General features: G+C 44.9%; 1 protein-coding gene across 2 annotated transcripts in view; it reads left to right on the top strand.

Moving 5' to 3' along the window:
- The first annotated feature begins 5,225 nt into the window (after nt 1-5,225).
- Nucleotides 5,226-11,438, top strand: part of LOC135916281 (OTU domain-containing protein 5-B-like) — a 58,832-nt gene continuing 52,619 nt past the window's right edge. Inside the window, exon 1 of one of the 2 annotated variants that reach the window (XM_065449607.2) lies at nt 5,226-6,172. In XM_065449607.2, coding sequence (XP_065305679.1) covers nt 5,705-6,172 — 468 coding nt within the window. In that variant the 5' untranslated portion in view covers nt 5,226-5,704. The remainder of the gene's footprint in view (nt 6,173-11,438) is intronic. The other variant, XM_065449606.2, reaches the window with a different exon arrangement.

The following is an 11,438-nucleotide window of genomic DNA, read 5'->3' as shown; positions in this document are numbered from 1 at the left end:
ACACTCTGTGAACGAAGCTTTGATTACCTGTAAATAAACGGGACAAGTGGCGTATACTGGCCACGAGTGCCAGCCTTAGTGTATCCAATTTCTTGTTTCCATGTAGGGCTGCTAGGGGATTGCAGTTTCCTTTAATCTCCTTTAGCCAAAATTGGCTACACAGGTACGGTTTTAATAATTTGGCACCCTTCAACATGTTACAAAGAATGAGTACAAAACTGTGACAAAAAGAAATGTGCAGTTCCTACGTAAAACTATGGATATGATGATTTCTGCACAGCAAATAAATTCTTATTTACAAGGATAAGCAAGATCTTCAACAGCCTATGCAACAGAGTTTACGTTGAACATTCTTGCTGACTGCAAAGTACACATAAACTGCAGATGAATTTTGAGCAACTAGTAATAATGTTGTAACATTACTCACACCTCTTGAATATACGAGTTCTCAAGTTGGCCAAATTGCATGTAGGATTCTGCCACTGTGATTCCAAAGCTTAATTAGGCAGCCATGCATTGAGTATAGCGAGTTTGTTCTTTAGTCTGTGTATCGTATGCTGTTTGTGAATGCAGAACCCAAGTTCTCTCCAGCAGTGGCACAACCAAGGTAGCCTTCATGTCTGTTGTGTCAACATGCACTCTAGGAAAGCACTCAACAGCAAGTAGATCATGGCCAGGCTCCAGAAAAGAAAAGCCCTAGTCAACTGCAATAAATCCGTCTGTTGGCCCGGCTCCATACAGTATGTTATGGTGCCATTTGGAACAATTCCAATAAGGAATTTCACAGTTTATGTCCCTTTGTGCTGCAAGCACATCAAGTTTTGCAGCTCGGCCAACTCCAGGTGCTCTGCCTTGAACTCGGTGCAGGCAATGCCTACCTTGCTTTGGCCTCTGGACAGTGTTCCTTAAAGCAAATCATAGTGGCATTGCAGACCATGTCATTTTATAGCACCATTGTATTCATCCTCATGTTTTCATGAACACTGTTGTGAGAAGATTCAGGAAACATCTAGCTGCAGTCCTGCGGTCCACACGAAAAGGCAATGTAGTAACCGAGGCCAGTCTCAAGTTTCTCAGTGTCACTGGGTCAGCTCTACTCAAAACAATTAACATAGTCATTGCATGTACAACCAACATTGCATCCTCACTGGATTCCACTGATCAATAGCCAAAATAAATTTTCTTGCGTTCAGAGCCTGCTGCTCTGCTTTTAGTGATTGCAGTGTCTGTTTGAAAGTCTGCTCACAAAAATAAGCATGTCATTTGGGCTGAGGCAGTGGCGCCATCTGTGGTGCTGAGGAAAAGACGAGACTCAGTAAATGATGCTCCAGAGCTGGCTGTCGCCAGGCCAATCTGAAGTGAAAGGTGGGATAAGGCATTCACATGGATTTCAACTTGGATAAGCAAAATACACAAATTATGCTAGGCATTGTAGTGCACCAGCAAAGGAAGAGAGCTGGTGGCAAAGTGAAAAACAAGTGATGTAAGCTGAAACATGGTCTCATAATTTCAATACAAAGCTTGCAACCAGCATTATGTGCAATGCCTGACCCCTCGTCTCATTTTTCAATTGGTTCCTGCGGCATCAGCGATGCTGTCTGCACTGTGCAGTGACAAGAGAACAAATAAAACATGAATAAGTTTGGCCTTACCGAATGCTGTACAAAATACTTGCCTCATCAACATACTTGCCCACAGCTGGTGCAGTCAGTATCATCAAATTGGGCCCCTGTGCGTTTTCCCACTTTTTTCTTCGACCTAGAAATATCCACAGATATTCGTATTTCAGGAAAGCAGACTGAGAAAACGTGTGGACATGGGTTTTGCACATTCCAGTCAGAAAGAAAAGCATGCGCATTCTCCTTTGAAGTTTTATGGATGCACAACTGTGTTAATGGTCTATGTCGTATCAATAATTCTACAAAAGTGACCTTTCGAACATAGATGGCTACTTGGTTTGCTTTGCAGTACAGCTGCATGTGTTGTAAACAAGTGACACAGTTTGAGAGAAAGCTTTAGCTCGCGGCCAACTTTTATACTGCCTATTTTAGTAAATGTAAAATGCAGAAATACTGTGGACGAAACTTGATGGAATTGAGGGGGAAAGTTGCAGTCGAGTGACAGTGGAGCATTTTTGGTTTAGGGCCTGGAACAATTAAGAATTCCTGGAAATTTGTAATTTTTAAAAACATGGAAGCACAAAGTTTACAAATCTGCAACTTTGCACCAAAAACAGATATCGCAGTTTTTTAAACTGCATCTATTAAAGCACCTAAAGGACATAAGGTTATCGGATTAGTTGGTATTAAGCATTCCGATATGATTATGATTATATAGCGAGTTCAATTGGTGTTAAGGGAGTTCCATTTCGACCTTGTACTGTATAGACAGTTACCATTGGTCCTCATAGTGTGTCCTATTGGGACGTACACTATTTGGAGTCGAATTGTTCCAAGTGATTGTTCAGAGATTTCACCAGTTAGAATGTATTATTAGTGATTGATCTTAATGGGACCATAACTGCCAACTGGTTTTAATGAAAATATGCCAGTTGGAAGTCACACAGATTGGTGAGCATATAATGCTGTAAAACAATGAACTAGTTAATAAAGATAGCACAATGAAACTACTACTCCTGAAATAAAAGTACTTTACAGTATTGTATGATCAATGCAAACTGCCCAGTACCAGGTGTTTATGGTGAATCCTGTGTGTTGTCTGCTACAAGGCAACCCGAGAAAGCACAAAAAGGATTCTTGCTGTACAAGCAAGGGATGCGTAGTAAACAAAAGCATTACTTAAGTGATTGCTAGATTAGGAAAAAAAATTAGCTGTAGCTGTTCTTTTGTTGGACTTTCCTGCATGCAACTGAAAGCAGCCACTTTCAAAAGCATGTGGTGGGGAGATGATATACTTGCACCCCCACTTTTGACAATGGGGGGCGGGGACAAGTGCCCCTCTTCCCCCCCTCCCCCCCCCCCAGTAGATACGCATATATGCACAGCATAGTGACATGTTTTAAATACAAAAGTTAAGATCGAGATAGCCAGGAGGCTAGATAATGATAGATGTATAGTCGGATGCAACTCAAGTCTGCAGTGAAGCCCCGCCCACGCGCTTATAAGTGCCATCCACTGTTCCTCTGCGAGGCTGCAAATAGTTCGTACTTCAAGCTTACCCTGTTACCTAAATAAGGCGGTAAATATAAAAATAAATTTATAAGCGCGTGATTTTGTACCTTTTCATTCGTATATTGTAGGGTAACGGTGAAAGCCTAATTCTTTGTTGAACTCAAATAAAATGCTTGCTTCGATGCAACTATTTATTGTCAAGTTTCAGTTCAGTTTGCAGTGAAGTTTCATGAGTAAAAGGGGGTCAGCATGTGAAATGAACTGTACTGCGGACTTTTGAAGAGTGAAGTGCTCAGACCACATACACTTTGTTCATGCCTGCACACCTCATCGCTTCCGCCGATGGAAAGACTTCAAGAATAGCAGACGATCCGGAGGTATCAAGTATGACGCCATTTTGAAATGGTCGCATGACGGCGATTTGTTTGCTTCTGTGATTGGCTGGCGAAGTAGCAACTCCGCGCAGTCCGTGTGCCTTCGTTGCCAGCTGCTGCTTTTTATTGTATCCTATTATGGTACAATCTGATTAGATCAGAAGGCTAGGGGAGGACTCGTACCCATCCCATTTAAAAAGGGGTTGCCAATAAACATCATCATCATCAATGTTGGTGATGGTCTTTTGGCTCGGTCGAGGATTGTGATAGCCACCAGGGGCTCTATTCTGGACACGCATGGCGGCTGCACTGCACAGCCGCCATTATCCGCCATGTTTAATCTCTTATTGGCTGTGGCGAGCTCACGTGCCTTGAAATTTTTGCCGGGAAACGGAAGTTTTGCGAAATGTCATTTTGCGTTTTCATCAAGATGACGAAACGTGACGTGGAGCTGCAAATTTTATGGACTAATACATTTTTTTGGTCCTTGGCAGATATATTGTGATGTTAGCGCTTAAAAAGAATGTGAGCGGTAGCGTGCAGAAGCCAGTGCAATGCGCGAATATGTGGTGGCGATTCAAGATATGCGCCATGCCAGCTTGCTGATTGGCTGAAGGAATATCTTGTGAGGAGCGTCACAGGAAGGGCTGTTTCGTAATCGTCAGTTTGACGATGCGTGACGTTGCGCTGGGCCGCCATTGCTGAGATTTTCCGCCATAATTTTTGCTGCGACGAGCCGCGCGAATTATGCTAATGAGCAGCCATATGCAATGGCAGCCGAGAGGAATGCGTATCGCCACATTTTCCCCGTCGTTTGGCGCCACGAAAATCTTTTGTTCATAACGCGTGCTCATAGTATTTGCATCGCTCTCGGGTGGTGTTGGCATTTGTGTTTGGGGCCATCGTTTTTTAAAAGAACGCGTTTATACGAAATAATATTGGTTGAATATAGCAAACTTTCAGCAATGTTGTCCACTTTTCACTGCTGGATTTCTATTGTAATCGAGATTAATGCCTTTTCGCACAATCAGACGTTATGACAACGGCCTCTTTCTAATTTATAAAAAGAAATGTACGCAAGGTGGCGCCTTGAAGTTTCCTCCCGCCTTTCCTGCCGCGGTGCGAGTAACTAGCGAAATGAACAAGAGATGGCAGCGCTGGCGCTTGCGTCGCGCTAGTGGTTATCTCTGGCGCCCGCAACGCTATCGGTGATATTCGGCCGTTTCTGAGCCAGCCGAGTCGGGCTGAGTCACTTGCGTTTCACGAAATAGCGATAACGTGGCCTAGAACGTGCGCGCATCACCACTGGTAGGTCGCGTATGTTGTCTCAAGCAAGAAAACAAGGGCATTGGCGCCAACATGCGATGACTCATTGCATTTTCCGGGGACACGCATCCTAGCTATTGAAGCAGACGACGGCTTGCACGCAGCAGACGACGGAAGCGCGAAGCGTTTTCGACGGAACAATCATACGCTTTGAGATAGCTGCTTTATTTTTACTGCGGAGGAAAACTGTTTTGCTTTACCGATAACGCTACATTCAGTGCCTTCATTTCAGTTTCTTAGGCGAAACGTCAAGTTGGCGTCACGTTATGTAAGCAAAACTGGGCCACCGGCGCCATTTTGTTTGCGTCGCGCCTACGTCACGCACCGAAGAAAATGGCGGAATGTCACAGCGGCTACATTATTATCACCACCATTATTTTGAAGGCCATGTAAAATGTAAAACTGTGGCACTCGCAATGTTTTAACTGGGCGTTAAAGTGACGAAACGGTTGATAGAAACATGCGAGCACCATTAACATTTACCAAATCGCTGCTCAGAGACGCTTCTACAGATGTGTTCCATCGCTTTCATCACACGTACGTTTCGTAAGTTGACACTGCATGAACTAAAGACACGTTAAAAAGACATAATTTATTGTTTTTAAACGTTCCATGGAAGTCAAAAGTGCGGCTTTTTGGTATGGCCACACTGCGCCTTTAAATTAATGTGACGTCACTGCGCATTAGCAGTCGCCATCTTTGGTCGAAATTCGGAAGTTGTTCCAGCTGCTGCTCCTGTGTCATACGGGTGCTTTAGGCCCCGATAAAGTGTGTGTGTTTTTCCTGGCTTGTCGGCAGTCGGTGCTCCCGCGAGCCAACGCCCGAGGATTAATGTCTTCCTAGCGTTGGTACACGAAAGAAAAGAGAGACGCCATGACCATTCTGCCCACCAAAAAGTCGTCGCAGTCGAAAAGCGAGGGCGACGGCTCCGACCCGAGCCCGTTTCATGGCGACCGCCATGGTCACTCGGGCCACTCGGCCGAGCAGTACAACTTCGCGAACCGCAACTCGCCGCCGCGTTGGGCAGCGCCCAACGCCAGCTCGCGTGACGAAAAACGGCCCGCTCACGCGACCGCCAGCGGCTTCGACGAGTTCGACGCCGTCGACGGTGGCCCGAGCCACTCCAAGCGCAGGCATAGGGCATCGCCGCACCGAAGTCTCCGCAAGGCCCACCACCGCTCGGCTGGCGTAGTCGTCAAGCCCAGCACGTCGCAGGGAGCCAACAGCCCCGCGGGCGAAGACGCGGCTTCAGGGCGTGAAGACGCTGACCCCAGCGGATACAACTCCGGTGACGAGTACGACAAACCACCCGAGCTCTGGACCAATGAGGAATACAAGGAGGCGAGTGGCGACGGCGTTTTGATCTCTCTTTCGCATCTCGTTTCTGGCCGCGGTTTGGAAGCGACAGGCGAGCACGCGCCTAATCGCGAGACGTGTGTCCGTATCGAGAACAGTAGGGGTAGTAGGGGTCAGCATAAGCCATGTTGGAAGTTTCCGTGGCCCCGCTTTCACCGACGCGAGTTAGGGCAGTACGAGGTCAGCATGTGAAGGGCAGGTCAGCAGCGCTTGCGAAGAGCAAGAAAGCGTCTCGTTACGTAGCTTTGACTAGCATTCAATGAATGACGACTATTGCAGTTTTTCGCACACTCTGACGTAACGTCGTCCGCTGCAGGTGACGGAGGTGCTGGCGCCTTCTGGCACGCCGCCCAGAAAACGTCCATTTGAGACATGCGCGCTTAATGTGCATGCTTCTGATCAGCCTTCAGAGATATTGCATTAAGCTGCAAAACCGAGGGAAGAGTCCTGTCGATCGATTTTATACATCGCAGGGAAAATACATAAGCTGACGTTTGGATCTGTTGGGAGAGTGTCGGGCATGGGTTTGCTCAGATCAAGAATCCCGAGTCGAACACTCCTCAGTCCTCAAAGTTTAGTGGCTATCTTGAAGTGATTACTATCTGCTCCCGATCTCACTGATGTGCAGTGCACAGTCGCATCCTAGCTTTGTGAATTTCTCTATATTGCAACAGCTCGTTTGAACTGCAGCATTATTCATCACCGCCGTTTGTAAATGGGCGTGTTATCTTTAGCACTGCAAGCTGCACGCGTCCATAAGTTGCTATGCTGCTGAAGGAGTGGGGTGTGCACCGAACATTGCACTACAGCAGCAAGTACACAGTGTGGGTTATGTGCTGCCTTGCCAGCTTTAGTGAGTGCAATTCTAATGGCTTAAGTGCCACACAACACTGTGCCATTATTTGATGGCAGGGACCCTTGGGTGCTACAAAAAGCACTTAACGTGGCTATCAGTACTTGGAAAATCATCATTTGTGTTGCACTTTTTAAATGAAAAACATATTCCAAATGACGTTCACATAAACTGCTTGGACAGCTACAATTGTCAAGTACACTGTGATGCATTGAGCTTTGCAAGTGCAAGGCAGTTCTTGTTGATTGCAGTGAGGGCAGTTGGAAAATGAATAGTAGCCTGTAAGAGTGCAAGGGGGAAAATGTTTTGGGTAATATGGTATGCAAATAGATAGGAGAGTGTCAAGTTTGTGTGATTGGTAGTTTTTTAATAATATGCCCAGTTATATTTATCTTTTGATACATGCCATGCAAGGACAAGTCTTTTCCTTCCTCCTTCCCAATGATGTGTAAATATAAGTGAATTGCTGTTGTTTTTCTGCAGAGTGCACTTTTGCAAAGCTGTCTTTCAAAACGTGCTTTCTGATATATCTCACAGAATCCACTCAATCAGCAGTGATTGTAATTAAAAACTGTTATTGCAGCACCCCTTGATTGCACTAATTACTAGGAAAATTGATTACACTGTGCATAGAGGTCATGTGACATGTATAGGAGTACGAAGCAGCCGCACCTTCTTCTCAGCCATGGCTTCCGATGGGACCACGCCATCGCCACCTAGCCCTGCGGTGCCTACCACCACGCACGTTAAGGTTTGATGACTGTCGCGTCCTACAGTCTGACCTCAGTCAGCCAGTCAACAAACTTTATTAAGGTCCTAAGGAACTACTACATCGCAGTTGCGGGCCGCACCCACGTTGGGGCCAGAAGACCATAGTCCACGGCCCGCTCACGAGCCATTTGGACAGACCTTAGTTGGTCTTGGAGATCGCCGCTTTTAAGAGCTTCCTCCCAGTCCTCTTGTTTATTAAAAGAGGCGTTTGGTAACGCATAACATTGCCAGACAATGTGTGATAACGAGCAATACTATTCATTGCACTCAAGGCAGTGTGGGTTGATGTCCGGTGCAAAGCGGCTAAACTTTCCTCTCGAAGGGAAAGATCCCGTTTGTAACATTCTCAATGTGGGCGATTGAGGTCTAGTTACCTTTGGGTCTGGGAGCGGGGTGTTTGCAAACGGGATGGTTGGTGACCCAGATAATTAAAAGTTGCAGCATAGAAAACAAACAAAAAAAACAGAAAAGGGAACTGATTTGAGCATGTGACTTCCAGCAGGTCTTTGTTGTTTCCAAAGGCAACGTGCACATGTACTCCCCATTACTTATCACCAAGGCATGGGAATACAACGCAGCTATCTGCTAATCGGAAGCAAAAAGCAAACAACCCCAACAATCGGTTTCTAAAGGCAAATGCTCCCAGACTTTGACCATGGATGCTGCCAAGTAACTCACACAAAGAAAATTTTAAAGAGAAAAACGTGCCCAAAAATGGGATCACAGCTGTCTTCCTGCACAAGAATCTGATGCTCCATTAGGCTACAACCACAAATATACTTATCTTGTGCCTACACCAAGTAGCTCTTGCAGATGATTGGTGCCACTTGCATAATGCCACACAGCACGTGTGCACGAGAGCTAATTCACGCAAGGCAGCTTCTGTCTGGCCACACACTGGAATGAAACAGGTTTATGTCTGCACACCTGTGCAGTGTGCAGACATAAACATTGCATAAGATTACATGCGGCAGAGGATGATAGTGAAGATATCAGCACACATCACATTCAGTATTATAGCATTTAATTACAATGGCGGGAATGCTGCTACAATTGCTCCGACCTGTTACACTCCATTAAAGCTGTTACATCCATGTTACATCATCATCAGCCTATTTTATGTCCACTGCAGGACGAAGGCCTCTCCCTGCGGTCTCTAATTGCCTCTGTCCTGTGCCAACCAATTCCAACTTGCGCCTGCAAATTTTCTAATTTCATCATCTCACCTTGTCTTCTGTTGTACTCGACTGTGCTTCCCTTCTCTTGACACCCATTCTATAACCCTAATGGTCCACCGGTTAGCTAACCTACGCATTACGTGGCTTGCCCAGCTCAATTTTTTTCTCTTAATGTCAATTAGAATATCTGCTAACCCTGTTTGCTCTCTGAACCACACCGCTATCTTCCTGCCTCTTATCATTATGCCTATCATTCTTCGTTCCATCACTTTCTGCACAGTCCTTAACTTGTTCTCAAGCTTTTTTGTTGGTCTCCAAGTTTCTGCCTCATATGTCAACACTGGTAGAAAGCATTGATTGTACACCTTTCTTCTCAATGATAGAGGTAAGCTTCCAGTCAGGATCTGCCGATGTCTGCCGTATGCACTCCAACTCTTTTTAATTTTTTTGTAAATTTCCTTCTCATGATCAGTATCCCCTGTGAGTAAATGACCTAGGTAAACATGCTCCTTCTCAGACTCTGGAAGCTGGCTGGCGATCTTGAGCTCTTGTTCCCTTGCCAAGCTATTGATCATTATCTTTGTCTATTGCATATCAATCTTCAACCCTACTATTACTCTCTCGGTTAAGGTCCTCAATCATTTGTTGTAACTAGTTCCTAGTGTTGCTGAACAGGAGGTCATTTGCAAACCGAAGGTTGCTGAGATATTAGCCATTGATTCTCACTCGTAAGCCTTCCCAGTTTAATAGCTTGAATACTTCTTCCAAGCACGCAGTGAATAGCATTGGTAAGATTGTCTCCTTTCCTGACCCCCTTCTTTATAGGTATCTTTCTGCTTGTGGAGAATCAAGCTAGCTGCGGAACCTTCGTAGATATTTTCCAAGATATTTACATAAGCCTCCTGTAGTCCTTGATTACCTAATGCCTCTATGACTGCTGGTATCTCTATTGAACCAAATGCCTTTTTGTAATCTATGAAAGCCATATAGAGAGGCTGATTGTACTTGGCAGATTTATTGATTACCTGATTGATGACATTGATGTGGTCCATTGTAGAGTATTCCTTCCTGAAGTCTGCCTGTTCTCTTGGTTGACTGAAGTCAAGTTTTACTCTTATTCAGTTGGAAGTCATCTTGGTGAATATTTTATACAAGACTGCAATTAAGCTAATGGGTCTATAATTTTTCAATTCTTTACCATCTCCCTTTTTGTGGTTTAGTATAATTTTAGTAGTATAAAACTAAAGTAAAGTTTAACAGCCTCAGAAGAGAACAGCAATTTACAATAGGCAGCGAGGCACTGGAAGTAGTAAGGGAATACATCTACTTAGGGCAGGTAGTGACTGCAGATCCTGATCATGAGACGGAAATAATCAGAAGAATAAGAATGGGTGCGTTTGGCAGGCATTCTCAGATCATGAACAGCAGGTTACCATTATCCCTCAAGACGAAAGTGTATAATAGCTGTGTCTTACCAGTACTCACCTACGGGGCAGAAACCTGGAGGCTTACGAAAAGGGTTCTACTCAAATTGAGGACGACGCAACGAGCATGGAAAGAAGAATGATAGGTGTAACATTAAGGGATAAGAAAAGAGCAGATTGGGTGAGGAAACAAACACGAGTTAATGACATCTTAGTTGAAATCAAAAAAAGAAATGGGCATGGGCAGGACATGTAATGAGGAGGGAGGATAAACGATGGTCATTAAGGGTTACGGACTGGATCCCAAGGGAAGGGAAGCGTAGCAGGGGGCGGCAGAAAGTTAGGTGGGCGGATGAGATTAAGAAGTTTGCAGGGACGGCATGGCCACAATTAGTACATGACCGGGGTTGTTGGAGAAATATGGGAGAAGCCTTTGCCTTGCAGTGGGCGTAACCAGGCTGATGATGATGATGACAATTTTGGCATTCTTACAGTTCTCTGGGACCCTTGAAGTTGTGAGACGTTTCGTATAAAGGGCCACAAGCTTTTCAAGCGTATCTCCTCAATCTTTGATTGAATTTTCTGTTATTCCATCTTCTCCTGCCACCTTTCCCCGTATCATGTCTTGCAACCCCCTTCTAACTTCATTGCTAGTAATAGAAGGAGCCTCTGTAACCTGTTCATTACTACTTCAAACGGAGGTAACATGGCTGCTCTCAGTACTGAACAGGTCAGCGTGGAATTCTTCCACTGCTTTTACTATATCTTCAAAAGTGCTGATGATATTGCCTTGCTTGTCTTTCAGTGCATACATCTTGGTTTGTCCTATGCCAAGTTTCTTTCTCACTGATTTCAGGCTGTACACATTTTTTACTGCTTCCTCAGTCTTTCTCGCGTTATAATTTTGAATATGCCTTATTTTCTCCTGTTTTTAGTTTTGACAGTTCCAATAAATTCTGTCTGATCTCTTGAGTTGGACACTTTCATTCTTTGTCGTTTCTTTCTTAGGTCCTTTGTTACTTGGG

Source organism: Dermacentor albipictus, chromosome 6 (assembly GCF_038994185.2).
Source record: "Dermacentor albipictus isolate Rhodes 1998 colony chromosome 6, USDA_Dalb.pri_finalv2, whole genome shotgun sequence".
NCBI lineage: Eukaryota > Metazoa > Arthropoda > Arachnida > Ixodida > Ixodidae > Dermacentor > Dermacentor albipictus.
The sequence above is the reverse complement of the archived record's forward strand: the minus strand, read 5'-3'. Positions and strand labels throughout refer to the sequence as shown.